General features: G+C 46.2%; 1 protein-coding gene across 11 annotated transcripts in view; it reads right to left on the bottom strand.

The window, feature by feature from the left end:
• Nucleotides 1-19,361, bottom strand: part of ZNF331 (zinc finger protein 331) — a 56,823-nt gene that overhangs the window by 7,851 nt on the left and 29,611 nt on the right. For 8 of the 11 annotated variants that reach the window (XM_063658412.1, XM_054465763.2, XM_054465765.2 and 5 more), the window contains 2 exons: nt 2,963-3,046; nt 657-783 (listed from right to left, as the gene is read on the bottom strand). In XM_063658412.1, the coding sequence (XP_063514482.1) occupies nt 657-783; nt 2,963-2,971 (136 nt within the window). In that variant the 5' untranslated portion in view covers nt 2,972-3,046. Of the gene's footprint in view, nt 1-656; nt 784-2,962; nt 3,047-16,024; nt 16,084-16,347; nt 17,272-19,361 lie in introns of those variants that run through there. The other 3 variants (XM_054465766.2, XM_063658413.1, XM_054465767.2) reach the window with 2 other exon arrangements.

The following is a 19,361-nucleotide window of genomic DNA, read 5'->3' as shown; positions in this document are numbered from 1 at the left end:
AGTAGCTGGGATTACAGGCAGTGTCACCACAGACGGCTTAGCCATTAATATCATTGTTGTTATTTTTGCTAGAAGAAAAATAAATTTCCAGAGATGTTTACAAGATATTATCATTCAATGTTTAACTCAAAGTTCAGGGACTGTAACTTTCAACCTCACTTCAGGTATGGTATGTAAGAAATGAAATACGTCCACTTTGGTTTTATACAAATTCTGTTTGTCTAATCTACTCTACTTCAAACACATAGGCTAGTTTACTAGAACAATTCAGGGCACTGTGTCCACATGTTTTCCCCAGATGTGGGTCCCCAGAGTGACAGCGACCACCAACAGCAGTTTGGGTGTAAACATCATCTCATAAGACAAACTGGTTCCTTTGAACATGGTCATGAAATAAATAGCCCAGAATTCCCACTCATTCCACAGACATTAAGGAAGTGAGATGATTACAGGGGGAGTCGACAAAAGTGGGAAGGTAACTGATGGATGGGAGGGGAAGGTGTGTGGTGCTCATGGCCACATCAGTAAGGCTCAATACATTCCTTGGGGACAGGAAGAAGAAATTCAACTAGTTTCTTGAAAGGTGGTCCTGAAATTCATAGTGGACAGCGGATATTCCAGGAGGCAGTCTAAGTTATCTGAGGCGTGCAACTCACCCAGTGAGACCAAGTTACTGTAGTTCTCCAGCATCACATCCCAGTACAGGTCCCTCTGAGCAGAGTTCAGACAGGCCCACTCCTCCTGAGAAAAGTCTATGGCTACATCGGCGAATGTCACCAAACCCTGAAACAGAAACCCACATGTGCATGATGAAATGAAAGGAAACAGCTTCCAGATGAAGGAGACAAGAGACCACCCTCTGGGTAGGGTGAACACCGTGAGTAGACTGAACATCTGTGACATGGGCAAGGGGCGGTAAGGACATCAGTGTAACTGTGACAGAAGCAGAATGCCTGCATGTCATTGAAGAGCTCTACCGCTGCAGAGAAAATGACTTGTACTGTGCAGAATCCTCAATTAGTCAAACCTGCCAGGAAGTGGATAAAACAATCCAAGTTTTCTTCTTGTTTACAAGCAGTGTCTGCTATGTGCCTACCTTATAAGTTCTCAACAAGTGTGGATTCCTACAGCATTTTTTCTTTTAAGGGGGGAAGAAAAATCAATAGTTTCGTTTAAGATCTTTTATTTTAGAAAATAGGGTTTGCTGGGGCCGGGAGCGGTGGCTCACGCCTGTAATCCCAACATTTTGAGAGGCCGAGGCAGGTGGATCATGAGGTCAGGAGATCGAGACCATCCTGGTGGTGAAACCCCGTCTCTACTAAAAATGCAAAAAAATTAGCCGGGCGTGATGGCGGGCGCGTGTAGTCCCAGCTACTCGGGAGGCTGAGGCAGGAGAATGGCATGAACCTAGAGGGGTGGAGCTTGCAGTGAGCAGAGATCGCGGCACTGCACTCCAGCCTGGGTGAAAAAGCAAGACTCTGTCTCAAAAAAAGAAAAAAAAAAAGAAAAGAAAATAGGGTTTGCCAGGCACAGTGGCTCACGCCTGTAATCCCAACACTTTGGGAGGCTGAGGCAGGCGGATCACCTGAGGTTGGGGGTTCGAGACCAGCCTGACCAACATGCAGAAACCTTGTCTCTACTAAAAATACAAAATTAGCTGGGCGTGGCGGCTCATGCCTGTAATCCCAGCTACTCAGGAGGCTGAGGCAGGAGAATTACTTGAATCCGGGAGGCGGAGGTTGAGGTGAGCCAAGATCGTGCCACTGCACTCCAGCCTGGGCAACAAGAGCAAAACGCCATCCCAAGAAAAAAAACAAGAAAATGGGGTTTGTATGTTTGAATGTTTTCAGGCCTCCAGTTCATCATGCCAAACTACATTTTAAGCAGTCTTCCTTTTAAGCATTTAAAAAATTCCCACACAGGTAAGTCAGACTGTTTATTACAGTTATTCACTTAGGTTGACCAAAACACCTAAGGCTTTCTCCGATTCTGGGGTATGTGATCATCTCCTACTTCCATACTGGAAGATTTTCATGTTTGTTACCATCCACAACCCTGCCTTTCCCCTGTTCCTGATTTTTTTTTTTTTTTGAGATAGAGTCTTGCTCTGTTGCCGAGGCTGGAGTGCAGTGGCATGATCTTGGCTCACTGCAACCTCCATCTCCTGGGTTCAAGCAATTCTCCTGCCTCAGCCTACCAAGTAGCTGGGATTATGGACACATGCCACCATACCCTGCTAATTTTGGTATTTTTAGTACAGATGAGGTTTTACCATGTTGGTCAGGCTGGTTTTGAACTCCTGACCACAAGTGATCCACCCAGCAGGGCCTCCCAAAGTGCTGGGATTACAGGTGTGAGCCACCATGCCTGGCTCCCTGTTCCCGATTTAGAGAATAAGGATGTCAGATGATTTAGAATCATCTTGTGGTCTGAGAGATCCATTCAATAATAAAATTTATCCCCCAGTTTCCCTGGCAGGAACATGACCTCTGTTCAAAGGTCCTAATCACAGCCCCATCCCCTTCCAAAAGTCCCATAAAGCTTGGGATCTGAGCACATACTAAGACAGACCAGCGAATATGAACATTCCCTCTTATCTACGCAGAAAACATGATCAGCGGAGGATTTGTTTCTCATGTGGTCAAATGGGACCAACATATCTAACTCATCAAACCACGGACTTGACTTAAATATTTCCCTCAAAGGACTTTGCTACTTCACTGCTCCAACATTATCCTTGCCAAAAAAGGGAGCAAATAGGAGATACTTAATCACTTGCTCAGTGATTTCCCAAAAAGGCAGACACGGAGCTACGTGGCATTATCATTCACTGGAATAGAAAGAACTGGGAAATGGGTAATTATAAAGAGCTTGACTAGATAAAAGGCTTCAGATAATTCACAAGCAGATGCACAAAACGCAAATATCATAGCTCAAGAAGGAAAGAGAAATATACACTTACCTGGGCCATTGTTTTAGAATTGAAGAACTGATCAGTCTTCTTGGGGTTTCCACTGAAGAAGACACAAATTCTGAGAGGCTAGAGCTAGGGGTGGAAAAAAAAGAGATTAAAACCAGGTGCACCCGGGGTCCCCATAGTGATGTCATATGACCTTCTGGCTCCTCTGTCTTGGCTTCCCAACACAAACACATAACCGTGACATATCTGGGAAAGGTGAAGAGTATCATGGATCAGGCCGGGCACAGTGGCTCCCGCTTATAATCCCAGCACTTTGGGAGGCTGAGGAGGGTGGATCACAAGGTTAGGAGATTGAGACCATCTTGGCTAACACGGTGAAACCCTGTCTCTACTAAAAATACAAAAAATTAGCCGGATGTGGTGGCACATGCCTGTAGTCCCAGCTACTTGGGAGGCTGAGGCAGGGGAATCGCTTGAACCCGGGAGGCGGAGGTTGCAGTGAGCTGAGACTGCGTCACTGCACTCCAGCCTGGTGACAGAGCAAGATTCTGTCTCAAAAAAAAAAAAAAAAAAAAAAAAAGAGTATCATGGATCAAACCTAAACCAAGCTCTCAATGAAACCTCAAGAAACCTAGCTGCACGCAGCAGAGGAGGCTTTACTTTTTTTTTTTTTGCCTCAAAGACAGGCCCAGACAATTTAACAGGACGGCTTCATTTCTGGCCAGCTCCCTGTCGGGGACGGATGGGTGGGATGTAGTAAAGAATGTGGACTTGCCTAAAAAGTGGTCTGGCCTTTGCCCTCTGGTGCTGAAAGGTAATCTGTATTACCTCTAAGAGGAATGTCTTTGTTTCTGATGGGGGCTTGCTACGCCAGAAATACTAATCAAGAGATTCAGGATAGGAGCTTTCGGTCATGCACTATCAGCTGACCTGGACACTGAGATTAACCATGTAGACAATTAATCAACCAACCAGTCAATCATGTCTACATGCTGAAGCCCCAATAAAAACTTCCAACATCAGAGCTTTGGTGAGCTTCTCTAGTTGGCGATAGTTGGTGCCTGTTGTCACACATCAAAGACAGCAGAGTAATGAGTCCTGACTCCACAGGGAGAGGACACCAGAAGCTCTGTGTCTGGAACCCTCCTGGACTTCAACTTACGTACTTCTTTTTTTTTTTTTTGAACGGAGTCTCGCTCTGTTGCCCAAGCTGGAGTGCAGTGGCATGATCTCGGCCTACCACAACCTCTGCCTCCCGGGTTCAAGCGATTCTCCTGCCTCAGCCTCCTGAGTAGCTGGGACTATAGGCACACGCCACCATGCCCAGCTAATTTTTGTATTTTTAGTAGAGATGGGGTTTCACCATGTTGGCCAGGCTGGTCTCAAACTCCCGACCTCATGATCTGCCCTCCTTGGCCTCCCAAAGGGTTGGGGTTACGGGCATGAGCCACCACACCTGGCCACGTACTTCTTTCCTTGGGTGATGACAATCTGTATCCTTTCCTTGTAATAAACTGTAACCATAAGCATAACATCTCTCAGTGAATTCTGTGGGTCCTTTTAGTGAATAGTTTTTTTGTTTGTTTGTTTTTTGTTTTTAAGACAGGGTCTCACTCTCATCCAGGCTGGAGTGCAGTAGTACAATCTCAACTCACTGCAGCCTTGACTTCCTGGGCTCAAGCAATCCTCCCACCTCAGCCTCCCGAGTAGGTGGGATTACAGGTTGCGCCACTGCACTTGGCTAATTTTTTTTTTTTGTAGAGATTGCGTCTCACTATATTTCCCAGGCTGGTCTTGAACTCCTGGCCTCAAGTGATCTTCCCATCTTAGCTTCCCAAGGTGCTGGGATCATAGGCATGAGTCAGCATGCCTGGCTCTAGTGAACTGTTGAACCTAAGGGTGGTTTGAGGAATCCCCCCCAATCTTGCAGTGGTGTCAGAAGTGAGGGTGGTCTTCTATGCAGACTGTGCCCATGAGCCTCATAGATTAGCTAACTCTGGACGGGGGGATTGTGATCTAGGATCAGACAGCAGGTGCTTAGAGTATTTAGTCTCATTCTGAGCCTACCCTGGTCCCTTCAGACAAGCTTCCAGGGTGAACAGGGACTGTATTATCCAAACTTGGGCCTCTTCTGGCCTCTAGATTGGGTGATGTTACTCAAAATATGGCAGGTGGACAAGAAACTGCTCAGGTAATATACAGAACTTTTTTTTTTTTTTTTTTTTTGTATACCAGAGGTGATATCTGAGAGCACTTTTGAGTCCAGAAAAGCTGACAGCATAATTACACACAGAATATCAAAGCAAAATAGTAAATGATTACTGAATTTTAAGTTAGAAAGCTATTTAAAGACATGAGAGATATTTCAGACATACTCTCAGTAGAAAAGTTAGGTTACCAAAACAGAATGACACAATAACATTTGTAAAATTCCATATATAAAAATACACACACACGCATCTGTCTGTATATACACATACACATGTATATATACGGAGAGAGAGGGAGAGGAGGAGAGCGGGAAGGAGGGAATGCAGAACCATACACGCTGACAAACCAACCCTAAGATATCAGTAGAAAAATATATAAAATAGAGATATAAAAACAGAGAAACAGAAAGTAGAGAAACGGAAAGAAAAAGTCCAGGAAGTTCTACGACTCCTTACGCAGAACAGTTAACACAGTGAACTGGAAACTGCCATCCTTAGGCTGCTCGCAACACTGGCCCATGGCGTCTGAAAACCAGATCCGGGTGTTCTCACTCTTCTTTCACATGTAAGAGTGGCTCGCTGCGCCTAAACTGAGCCTGGTTCCCTACTAACCTGTCCTATGCAACCTCTCCCTCTGCTGATTTTGCTTTGTATCCCTTCACTGGAATAATCAGTATAAACGATGTGGTTTACACGGAACCCTTGGTTTCCTCCGGGAGTCCAGAAGATTCAGATTGTGCAAGGCAGTGTGTGCATGAACCCTGATCAAAACCTTGCCCTACCATACAAAAATCAGCTGGGCCTGGTGGCGGGCGCCTGTAATCCCAGCTACTTGGGAGGCTGAGGCAGGAGAATCACTTGGACCCAGGAGGCAGAGGTTGCAGTGAGCCGAGATCGTGCCACTTCACTCCAGCCCGGGCGAAAGAGCAAAACTCCGACCCAAAACCAAACCAAACCAAACCTTGCACCACCAGACTCTGGTGAGCTTCCCTGGTTGATAATATGGAACAGGTGTTGTCACAATGTGATGCTGGATGAGCCAGGCACATCCGGTGTGATGCCCCTGGGAGAGGACTGAGGAAGAGGGAGCCTGGTTCCCTGCTAACCTGTCCTATGCAACCTCTCCCTCGGCTGGTTTTGCTTTGTATCCCTTCACTGGAATAAATCGGTCATGAGTAGGTCTAGATGGTGAGTCCTGTTGAGTCCATCTAGAGAAACAAGGAACCTGATGGTCTTGACAACTCCTGACACACCCCGTGATCTTGAGTGTCTTCATTTAAGTGCACCTATTTGTTGCAACAAAAGGCACGCATTCCCTTATCAAATATAAATGTGTAATGATTTGAAATGTAGTCAATTAGACTCTCCAAAGACAAAGAAGGTTTCTTTTTTTTCTTAAAAAGTCTACTCCTAGCCATGGTGGCTCACTCCTGTAATCCCAGCACTTTGGGAGGCTGAGGCGGGCGGATCACCTGAGGTCAGGAGTTTGAGACCAGCCTGGCCAACATGGCGAAACTCCATCTCTACTAGAAAAATACAAATATTAGCTAGGTGTGGTGGTGCGTGCCTGTAATCCCAGCTACTCAGGAAGCTGAGGCACAAGAATTGCTTGAAACCAGGAGGTGGAGTTTCCAGTGAGCCCAGATCGTGCCACTGCACTCCAGCCTGGGTGACAGACTGAGACTCTGTCTCAAAAAGAAAAAAAATAAAAATAAAAAAGGATAAAGGACAAAAAAGGCCAGACATAGTGGTTCACACTTGTAATGCCAACACTGTGCTTTGTGGGGCCACAGTGGGAGGACTGCTTGAAGCCAGGAGTCTGAGACCAGCCTGGGCAACATAACAAGACCCCATCTCTACCAAAAATTAAAAAAGGAAAAAAATTACATAAGGTATAAAGTCTAGAAAATAAATTCCATTTATCCCAACAAAGAGTCAGTATATTCAGAATTACCTGGTCATGAATTATCAGTGGCTGTCCACAGAATGATGTCCCCTTCCTGGCACCTCTCTGAGTGTGGAACCTGGAATTCTCCACCGGCCTTGACCACAGGCTGCCTTGAGCTTCTTCTATTTAGTTTCCCTTGCTGGATTATAAACACTGTACAGGCAGCAGCTGAGCCCACTGAATGAGACTCTCATTCCAAGTACTAATAGCCACAGCATCTGGCATATTGCAGGCACTGAACAAATGTCTAATTTTGACTCAAAATTCCACATTCTGGAATTTATGACAAGGAAATAGCTATAGTAGTATATGAATGCATGCCTAAGAATGTCCAAAAAATCAGTTTTTTCTGGGAAAGATTGTCTTTTAAACTGAGATAAATGTAGATACACATGTAGTTATAAAAAATACTAGACAGTGGTCTTTTGTGCCCTTGGCCTGATTTATGCCGACTGTGACACCTTGCAAAGTAACAGTAAAACATCACAACCAGGACAATGACAACAACCCATGGATCTTATCCAGATTTTCCAGCAGATAATGTTTAAAAATGAAAACAATTGAAATATCTCATAGTAGAGAACACGTACATAAATAATGTTATATAATGATATGGAATACATTTACTAATGATATTGATGCAGATTAATTGAGAAAAAATTTGTGATGAATTACCAAGGGAAGAAGGTAGATTTAAAAAAATTATGTATACTCCGGGCGCGGTGGCTCATGCCTGTAATCCCAGCACTTAGGAAGGCCAAGGCGGGTGGATCACTTGAGGTCAGGAGTTCCAAAACCAGCCTGGCCAACATAGCAAAACCCCGTCTCTACTAAAAATACAAAAATTAGCCGGGCATGGTGGCACATGCCTGTAATCCCAGCTTCTTGGGAGGCTGAGGCGGGAGAATCGCTGGGACCCGGGAGGCGGAGACTGCAGTGAGCCGAGATCGCATCACCGTACTCCAGTCTTGGCAACAGAGCAAGACTCCATCTCAAAAAAATAAAATAAAATAAAATAAAAAGGTACGTATAATCTGGACAGAGATGTTTTGGTGAAATTAAGGACACAGGCTTGGATGAACTGGCCCAGGTCAGAAATAGAGGAGGTCAAAACTCCTGTGCTAATCAGTAGTGGGATGGTACCTGTGAATAGCCACTGTATTGCAGCCTGGGCAACAGAGTGAGACTCTGTCTCAAAAAAAAAGAACACAGGCTCTGTGGTCTTCTTCTTCTTTTTTTTTTTGAGATGAAGTCTCGCTCTGTCGCCAGGCTGGAGTGCAACAGTGTGATCTCGGGTCACTGCAACCTCTCCCTCCCGGGTCCAAGCCATTCTCCTGCCTCAGCCTCCCGAGTAGCTGGGACTACAGGTGCGCTACCATGCCCAGCTAATTTTTGTATTTTTAGTAGAGATGGGTTTTGCCACCGCACCCGGCAGCTCTGTGGTCTTTCAGGATGCAAACCTGAGCTCTGACGATTACTAACCTCACAGTGTCGGTTTCCTCACTGGTAAAGCTGGAATAAAAATACCACAAGGTATGATTGTGGTATGACTGCATGAACTATTAACTAAGATAATCTATCTACAACACGCAGTAATACACAACAATTATTTAATGTAAATTAGCTGTTATTATTGAAGATCAACATTACACATCTCAAATTTTATAAAATAAAGTCTGCTTTTTTTTACTTACATTAAAATATATTTCTCAAACCAGTTGCCAATATAATGAATGCAAACTAAAAACAATTTTCAGAGCTTAATGTGTGAAGAATGAAATTCTGTTCATTAGCAAAACTAGCAATAAAGATTCTAAGACACATTTAGGGAAATGTTGCCTCTCCACCAGTAAGGAGAGAAAAGAGACATGATTCTGCATTAAAAAATCCAGCTTGGTCAGCTGGGTGTGGTGGCTCACACCTGTAATCCCAGTACTTTGGGAGGCGGAGGTGGGTGGATTATGAGGTCAGGAGTTCAAGACCAGCCTGCCCAACATGGTGAAACCCCATCTCTACTAAAAATACAAAAATTAGCTGAGTGTGGTGGTACAAGCCTGTAATCCCAGCTTCTTGGGAGGCTGAGGCAGGAGAATCGCTTGAACCCGGGAGGTGGAGGTTGCAGTGAGCCGAGATCGTGCCCTTGCACTCCAGCCTGGATGACAGAGCAAGACTCTCCTCGGGGGCGGGGGGCGGGGGGGTGTGGAATCCAGCTTACAGAACCTATTCTGAGAAGTTCTGAGAAGATGCCAACTTGCAAACATTAGCAAGAGGGTGAATCTGGTTTGTTTTTTTTTTTAGAGACAGTCTCAGTCTGTCGCTGAGGCTGGAGTACAGTGGTGTCATCTCGACTCACTGCGACCTCTGCCTCCCGAGTTCAAGTGATTCTCCTGCCTCAGTCTCCCGAGTAGCTGGGATTACAGGCATGAGTCGCCATGCCCGGCTATTCTTTGTATTTTTAGTAGAGATGGGGTTTCACCATGTTAGCCAGGCTGGTCTCGAACTCCTGACCTCAGGTGATCCACCCGCCTTGGCCTCCCAAAGTACTGGGATTACAGGCATAAGCCACTGCACCCGGCGTGAATCTTGTGTTCTATGTGAAATGGAAGATACATGTGAACATTTTTAACTATTGCCATCTTATCACCTTATTATTTTATCTTGCAAATGTTACTTATACAGTCTTTATTTGTTACTTGTATCTATAACCTTGCTAATGTTACCCAGAAAGTCCATATTTGTAAGACACCTGATGATTACTTAGAATTTATCAGTGATTACTGTCATGTTCTGGGAAAGAAACATTACAATTCTAGAATCTCTAGTTATTTTATCTTATTTTTTGAGACAGAGTCTTGTTCTGTCATCCAGGCTGGAATGCTGTGGCACAATCTCGGCTCACTGCAACCTCCACCTCCCAGGTTCAAGCAATTCTCCTGCCTCAGCCTCCCAGGTACCTGGGATTACAGGTGCACGCCACCACGCCTGCCTAATTTTTGTATTTTTTGTAGAGACGGGGTTTCACCATGTTGGCCAGGCTGGTTTCGAACTCCTGACCTCAGGTGATCTACCTGCCTCAGCCTCCCAAAGTGCTAGGATTACAGGCACAAGCCATTGCGCCCGGCCTTCTAGTTTTTTTTTGAGATGGTCTCACTCTTTCACCCAGGCTGGAGGGCAGTGGTGGGATCACAGCTCATTGCAGCCTTAACCTCCTGGGCTGAAGGGATCCTCTCACTTCAGCTTCCTAAGTAGCTAGGACCACAGGCACACACCACCACGCCTGGCTAATTTTTTAAATTTTTGGAGAGATGAGGTCTCACTATGTTGCTCAGGTTGGTCTCAAACTCCTGGCCTCAAGAAATCATTCCACCTTAGGATCTTTAATTTTAAAGGCTGTCTTTCTTGATAATTTGCTGCTATAGATTAGATTTAAAACTACATTTAAAGAGTCTCTGGAGTAGTCACGTGATTAATTAGCAAAATTCCATGCTCCAGAAAGAAAACACATACATGCTTAAAGGCAAAAAGGAGGACTAGAAACATTAATTACAAAAACGAGGACTAGAAACAGTAATTACCTCTGGATTGCACAATTATGGGTAATTTAGAGAGTTTTCTCTAAGAGCTCCTTAGGGACTAATTTTTTTTCCCCCTGCAGGCCTGCATTAATCCCATTATAACGAGATAGTCCCATATTAAAAGAAAATGCCAAACACAAACATAGTTATGGGGGAGCAGGCACACTGTAGTCATTAAGGAAACTGAATGGATAGGCCTGCCTCTCATATGTGTGTATGTGTGTACATATATTTTGAGACAGGGTCTCACTCTGTCGCCATTGGAGTACAGTGGCGTGAACCCAGCTTACTGCAGCTTTGATCTCCTGGGTTCAAGTGATCTTCCCACCTCAGCGTTCCTAGTAGCTGGGACCACAGTTGTGCATTACCATGCCTGGCTAACTTTTGTTATTTTTGTAGAGGTGGGATCTTGCCATTTTGCTCACCTCTCAAATGTGTCTCTATGGTAATTCCAGTACTTTCAAATATGTTACCTTGTATGGCAAAGGAAAATTAAGGTGCAGATGGACTTAAAATGGCTAATCGGCTGCCTCTAAGATATGGAAGATTCTCTTGACTCATAGAAGCAAGCGCAATGTAATGACCAGAGTCCTTAAACTTGGAGGAGGAGCGTCAGAGTGATGTGACGGAAAAAGGGCCTGTCTTTTTAGGCTTTGGTGATGGAAGAAGGGGTCACGAACTAAGGAGTGTGGGCGGCGTCTAGGGGCCAGCAAAAGCAAGGACACAGAATACCTCCTACAGCCTCCAACACCCTGATTTTAGCCCGGTGAGACCCACTTCAGACTTCTGACCTCTATGACAGTAAGATAATACATTTGTGTTGTACTAAGCTAATAATCTACAGTCATTTGTTAAAACAGCAAAAATAAACTGACACAAGGCCTAATATTGAAAAAGTAGTGTCACTGAAACAGGCATAACCTTCCTGTTATGGAGCATCCTTTCACTGTGTCTCAGTAATACAATCAGACCTTGTGATATAATTGTGTGTATGTTTGTGTACATGTGTGTCTATCTGTGGGTGTGTATGTGTTATATATATGGTGTGTATATATATGTGTATGATATGTATGTGTGTGTATATGGTGTGGGTGTATATATATATGTGCATATATATGGTGTGTGTATATATGTGTGTGCATGGTGTGTGTGTATATATGGTGTGGATGTGCATATATATGTGTGTATATATATGGTATGTGTATATGTGTGTGTGTGTGTGTGTATGGTGTGGGTATATATATGTGTGTATATATGCGTGTGTATGGTGTGTATATGTAGGTGTGTATATGTTTGTACATATGAGGGATGCATGTGTATGGGGTGTGTGTGCATTTATGTGTGTGTGTATATATATGGTGTGTGTATATATGTGTGTATGTATGTGTGTATGGTGTGTATGTATGTGTATGGTGTGGGTGTGTGTGTGTATATATATGTGTGTATGGCATGTGTGTGTATATACTTGTGTGTATGGTATATGTGTATATGTGTGTATATGTATATACGTGTGTTATGGTGTGTATATATGTGCGTGTATATGTGTGTATATACGTATGTGTATATGTATGTATATATGGGGTATGTGTGTGCATGTGTGTATGGTGTGTATATGTGTGTATATATGTAGGTGTGTATATCTGTGTATATATGGGGTGTGTATATGTGTGTATGGTTTTTGTATGTGTGTACATATGTAGCTGTGTATATAGGGGATGTGTGTGTATATGTGTGTATATACGGGGTATGTGTGTGTACATGTGTGAATGATGCGTATATATGTGTGTATATACGTAGGTGTGTATATGTGTGTATATATGGGGTGTGTATATATGTAGGTGTGTATATATGCATATATATGGTGTGTGTGCATGTGTGTATGGTGTGTATATATGTAGGTGTGTATATATGTATATATGGTGTGTGTGTACGATGTGTATATATGTGTGTGTATATATGTAGGTGTGTATGTGTATATATGGGGTATGTGTGTGTATATGTGTCTATGGTGTGTATATATGTGTCTCTATATGTAGGTGTGTATATGTGTGTATATATAGGGTGTGTTTGTATATGTATGGTGTGTATATATGTAGGTGTGTATATGTGTGTGTATATGGGGTTTGTGTGTATGTATGGTGTGTATATATGTGTGTCTCTATATGTAGGTGTGTATATGTGTGTGTATATGGGGTGTGTTTGTATATGTATAGTGTGTATATATGGGTGTGTGTATATATGTAGGTATGTATATGTGTGTATATATGGGGTGTGTGTGTGTATATGTGTGTATGGTGTGTATATATGTGTGTCTCTATATGTAGGTGTGTATATGTGTGTGTATATGGTGTGTGTTTGTATATGTGTGTATGGTGTGTATATATGTGTGTGTATATATGTAGGTGTGTATATGTGTGTATATATGGGGGGTATGTGTATATGTGTGTATGGTGTGCATATATGTAGGTGCCTATATGTGTGTATATATGGGGTATGTGTGTGTCTGTATGTTCCTGTCCATGGCTCCTGGCTCATAATTCCATAACCCTTGGTACAATCTTCATGTTAGGGCACTTTCAGCCTCAGAAGCAGGCCTCGGGAAGCAGAATCTCCCTCTCTCTCTCATCTTCTCTCGCCCTCCTTTCACCTGCCCAAAGCAGGACTCTCACTCCAGAGAGGGTCCTGCCCTGTGCCTGTAGGAAGGAATGCTGCACTGAGAGGCCAAGAAGAATCTGAACAGACGGGCCTTGAGTTTCCCCACTCAGTCTATTAGCATTAGATCAACTCTTATTTGTCCAATCACGTTTCAACACATTCGTGCATGCTTCAGTCACACCTATCCAATGAAGTCTCCATAAAAGGCCTAAGAAGACAGGGTGAGGAGAGCTTCTGGACAGCTGAACAAGAGGTGGCTGTTAGGAAGGTACAAAAGAACTCTGAAAAGGTGGCGCACCCCAATTCTACGGGAACAGAAGCTCCTGTGCTTGGGACTCTTCCAACCCTAGCCCTACATCTCTTCATCTGGCTGTTCATTGGTATCCTTTAAAATATCCTTCGTAATAAACGGGTATATGTGTTTCCCTGAATTCTGAGTCAATCAAATACACTAATGGAAGCCAAAGAGTATAAGAACCCCAACCTGTAGAGGGTTGGCAAGATGTCCCAGAGGCCTGGTCTTGTGGCAAGTGGGGCAGAGTGGGACAGTCTTGCTTACAACCTGTGGAATCTGATGCCATCTCCAGGTAGACGGTGTCAGAACTGAACTGCAGGACATCCAGCTGATGTCCACTACAGCTTGCTTCTCCCCACATATTTAGTCACAAAGCTTTTTTTTTTTTTGAGACAGAGTCTCGCTCTGTCACCCAGGCTGGAGTGCGGTGGCGTGATCTCAGCTCATCACAGGTTCAGAGCTTCCCAGGTTCAAGCGATTCTCCTGCCTCAGCCTCCTGAGTAGCTGGGATTACAGGCATGCGCCACCACACCCAGCTAATTTTTATATTTTTAGTACAGACAGGGTTACGCCATTCTGGCCAGGCTGGTTTCGAACTCCTGGCCTCAAGTGATCTACCCGCCTCGGCCTCCTAAAGTCCTGGGATTACAGGTGTGGGCCACCGCACCCGGCCAAGTCACAAAGTTTTCTGTGTTGATTATTGTTGTGGTGTGACAGAAGAAAAATGAATTGGTTTTGTACACACTGACCCTGAGCACAATACTGTACCTTAATAGCCTCTGAAGATACCTGATAAACTAAGTATTTTACTCCTCCCCAGATTCCTATATTGAAATTCTGTTCCCCAATGTGATGGTATTAAGACGTGAGGCCTTTGGAAGGTGATTAGGACATGAGGGAGGAGTGCTCAGGAATAGGATTAGTGCCTTATAAAAAGGATCCCAGAGAGCTCTCAGCTCCCTTTCACCATGTGTGGACATGGCACGAGGGTGGTCACCTGAAACCTGGAAGAAGGCCTCACCGGAACCTGCTTGCACTGGCACCCTGGTCTCAGACTTCCAGCCTCCAGAACTGTGAGAAATACATGCTTGCTGTGGCCGGACACGGTGGGTGATGCCTGTAACCCCAGCACTTTGGGAGGTGGAAATGGGAGGACTGCTTGAGCTCAGGAGTCTGATACCAGCCTGGACAACATGGCAAGGCCCTGTCTCTACAAAATATTAAAAAATTGGCTGGGTGCGGCGCCTCACGCCTGTAATCCCAGCACTTTGGGAGGCCGAGGCAGGCAGATTGCTTGAGCTGAGGAGTTCACAACCAGCCTGGGCAACATGGTGAAACACTGTACCTACCAAAAAAAAAAAAAAAAAAAAAGAAAGAGCCAGGTGTGGTGGCTCACACCTGTAGTCCCAGCTACTCAGAAGGCTGAGGTGGGAGGATTGCTTGAGCCCAGAAAGCAGAGGTTGAAGTGAGCCGAGATCGTGCCACTGCACTCCAACCTGGATGACAAAGTGAGACCCCGTCTCAAAATAAAAATAAAAATATACAGCCACACGTGGTGGCACACACCAGTAGCCCCAGCTACTTGGGAGGCTGGGGTGGGAAGACTGCTTGAGCCCAGGGGGCTGAGGTTGCAGTAAGCTATGATCACACCACCGCACTCCAGCCTGGATGACAGAGTGAGACCCTGTCTCAAAAACAAAACAAAAACAATAAAAAAGGCCCAACACGGTGGCTCACGTCTGTAATCCAAGCATTTTTTGAGGCCAAGGTGGGTGGACAGCTTGAGCTCATGAGATCAAGACCAGCCTGGGCAACATAGTGAGACCCTGTCTCTTAAAAAAAAAAAAAAAAAAAAAAGTTTGCCCTTTTAGTCACACAGTCTATGGTACTTTGTTATAACAGACTGAATCAACTAAGACAAGAATTAAGAGGTGTGTGCAAAATAGACAAGAGACAGTTTAGCACCGAGAATGTGCTTAATAAATGTGACCAGGCTCCTCTCTTCCTTCACTGAATAATCAATTGTCATGTTGGATAGGATATTTACAAAATGTCTAATTCAATGGGATTTCCTTTTTTTTTTTTAGAGATGGAGTCTCACTGTGTCACCCAGGCTGGAGTGCAGTGGCACAGTCTCGGCTCACTGCACTCCGCCTCCTGGGTTCATGCCATTCTCCTGCCTCAGCCTCCCGAGTAGCTGGGACTACAGGTGCCCGCCACCACGCCCGGCTAATTTTTGTATTTTCAGTAGAGACGGGGTTTCACCGTGTTAGCCAGGATGGTCTCAATCTCCTGACCTTGTAGTTTGCCCACCTTGGCCTCCCAAAGTGCTGGGATTACAGGCGTGAGCCACTGCGCCCGCCGACTAAGTCTTATAAACACATATGATTTAATTAAAAAAAAAAAAGATACTCATCTGACCTAAGATGTGTAACAATTCGTCTTCCTCCTCGGAGATGCTTTTTCTGAAGGTTGCTGGCCTGAGGGAAATAGAACCAGAAGGGTAACACCCGCCATACCTAATAAAACCAATGAGAAATACGAGGCCCCGAGATGGGAGTTTCTGGGAGATTCCTGAAGAGCACGCTGTGGTGACTGAGATGATGAAGCGTGGAGCTGCCCCTCTCCCTGTCTCCCACATCAGGGACGTGTCCCTCTACAGGAGGAATTCTACTCCTGAGGCCACCGTCTCCTGCCACCCAGGCGCCCTGAGTGGAGAGCACTTCTGGCTCTGAAAGCGTCACCTCATGGCTGTTTCTGCCTTCTTGTTGGTGAATTTCCTGGCAGGGCTCAGGCACTCCCGTCCTTCCGCGGCCCTTGTTCTCAGGCAGGTACCGCTTGGTTAGGAGGTGAAGGCAGGGGAAGCAGCAGAGACGCTGGAGCTACAGGTTGTGCTGTCACACACACCTGTGTCACCCAGAAGGCCCGATCACCCATCCCAGCACAGAGAAGCTGGAGCTACAGGTTGTGCTATCACACACACCTGCATCACCCAGAAGGCCCGATCACCCATCCCAGCACAGAGAAGCTGGAGCTACAGGTTGTGCTATCACACACACCTGCATCACCCAGAAGGCCCGATCACCCATCCCAGCACAGAGACGCTGGAGCTACAGGTTGTGCTGTCAGACACACCTGCATCACCCAGAAGGCCCGATCACCCATCCCAGCACAGAGAAGCTGGAGCTACAGGTTGTGCTGTCACACACACCTGCATCACCCAGAAGGCCCGATCACCCATCCCAGCACAGAGACGCTGGAGCTACAGAATGTGCTGTGACACACACCTGCGTCACCCAGAAGGCCCGATCACCCATCCCAGCACAGAGAAGCTGGAGCTACAGGTTGTGCTGTCACACACACCTGCGTCACCCAGAAGGCCCGATCACCCATCCCAGCACAGAGACGCTGGAGCTACAGGTTGTGCTGTGACACACACCTGCGTCACCCAGAAGGCCGATCAACCATCCCAGCACAAGCCTGTACGGACAGCTCAGCCTCACCACAGCACACACTGTCCTGAGACACATCTGCGCCCCTCATACCCACTAACGCCCAGCACGGCCACGCTGCCGGCCCCGCCACTCCACACAGTGCAAAGGCACATCCGTGGGTCACGGAGACCCGTCCTGATCGCCGCCCCCACATATCCCCCGGAGCGCACCTCACAGAACAGAGTCCCGGGGACGCACTGCCGAGGTTCACAGGTGCGGGTTCCGTCGCCCCAAAGCCTCGGGAGCACCCCCGGCCCTAGTTATGGGGAGAGCCCGGATGCGTCACCCCACACTCTCTCCAGCAAGTGCGTCACCGCTAGAAGCTCCGTGCCCGTCTCCCCTCGGAGCCATGGGCGCCAATCTCACCTGCGCGGACTGGCGGAGACACAGCGGTTGCGTTACCGGTGCAGAAGCGCACCCAGCACGGCCCCCATCACCCCCAATGACGCTCGCGTGCACCCGTGTCACAGTTACGGGGGATAGAGCCGCCGCGTCAGCCTCGCACTCCCACGCAAGTGCGTCACACAGTCGGTCCCGCCACCCATGGAGGCCAGCGCGCATGCGCACCCCGGACTCCGGAGGGGCCTCGCGCACCCAGCGGCCGGAGCGCGCGGGCAGCAGCAGAGCCCGACACGCATGTGCGTGCACACAGATCCTGACACGCATGTACACCCAGACCGCGACACGCACGTGTACGTGCACACTGACCCCCCAACGCATGTGTGTGGCCAGACCTTGATCCGCATGTGCGACCAGACCCCGACACACATGTGCGCGTGCACAGACGCTGACACATGAACACACTGACACGCGTGCGCGCACCCTTCCCACTCCTTCCTTCTTTGGCCTCTCCCGAAGCCACAGGCGCACTTGGCGGTCCCCCTACCCCCATGCTTGGCGCGCACCCCTGGGTTCCTCCTAGGAAGCGAATGCCCCACTCAGGCCCAAACACACAGGGGCTTCGGGAAGGAGTGAGAGGCTTGAGACGGGCGATGTCTGGGGAAACCAGAGCCCCAAGCCCCGTGTCCCAGCATGCAGCACCTTAAGTTCCTGGGGGGCCTCTGGGAAACGTAGTCTGGGACGGTCCCAGGCAGGGGCCTCAGGGCGCGTTCCAGGCAGACGGCCCCACACTGAGTCCATCTTGCTCCCTGCAGACGCCCCTTCTCGGCTGGGAGAGGGGCTGTGTCACCCCAGCTGGGAGCCCGTCTGGCCTCTCAGTGGGGTGATGCCGGGCGAGCCATGGCTGTCATCAGAAGGGTATCCTCTCCTAGCCCCTCTGGAGCGTCACCTGGAATTCTCTGCAGGCCGCCAGCACAGGCTGCCCGAGGTGCTATTAGGTGTCTCTTGCTTGCTGGATTGTAAACAATGTACAGGCAGCAGTTATGCCCGGTTAGTCCCGCTCTCATTCCAAGTACTAATGTCACAGGGTCTATAGGATGTTGCAGGTACTTAACCACAGTCTCATTTTGACTCAAAATCCCACTTTTTAGAATTTATCCCAAGGAAATAGCTAGAGTAGTACACACATGTATGCCCAATATGTTCGGAGATTATCTTGTGTGTGGAAGTTTTTCTTTTAAATTGATACAACCGTAGATTCTTAGGTAGTTGTACACATAATACTGAGAAAGCCTATGTATCTTTGACCTGGTTACCCCAATTGGTAATTGTAGTATACAGTATAATATCACTGCCAGGACATTCACACTGACATCATCCATTGATGTTATGCAAATTTCAAGGCAGGAATTATTTATTTTATTTTATTTTTGAGATGGAGTTTCACTCTTGTTGCCCAGGCCAGGATTACAGGCATGAGCCACTGCACCCAGCCAAGACAGTAATTTTTAAAAATGAAAATCTTGCAGAAGATGGAGGAAAATATCACAGTAGAGTACAGAATAAATAAATTAGTCTGCTATATAATGGCATAAAATACATTTACTAATAGTGATACTGATTCATAGAAATTGAAAGAATGTATCATTAATTACTAAGAGAGGAAGGTAGGTTTGAAAGGGTATGTATAATTTGGGAGGAGATATTTTGGTGAAATTAAGAACATAGGCTCTATGTTCTTAATTTCTATAACTTTCAGAATGTGAATCTGAGCTCTAACAGTTATTAACTGCTGGTTTCCTCACTAGTAAAATTGGGATAATAATACTATAAGGTATGACTGTCTCAGCTATTAAATATCAGAATATCTAATACATACAGTAATATGTAAAGATTTTTTAAGTTTGTGGTTACTATTGAAGATC

This window comes from Pongo pygmaeus, chromosome 20 (assembly GCF_028885625.2).
Source record: "Pongo pygmaeus isolate AG05252 chromosome 20, NHGRI_mPonPyg2-v2.0_pri, whole genome shotgun sequence".
In the NCBI taxonomy this organism is placed as follows: Eukaryota; Metazoa; Chordata; class Mammalia; order Primates; family Hominidae; genus Pongo; species Pongo pygmaeus.
Note: the sequence above shows the minus strand (reverse complement) of the source record. Positions and strands in the feature narration are given on the sequence as shown.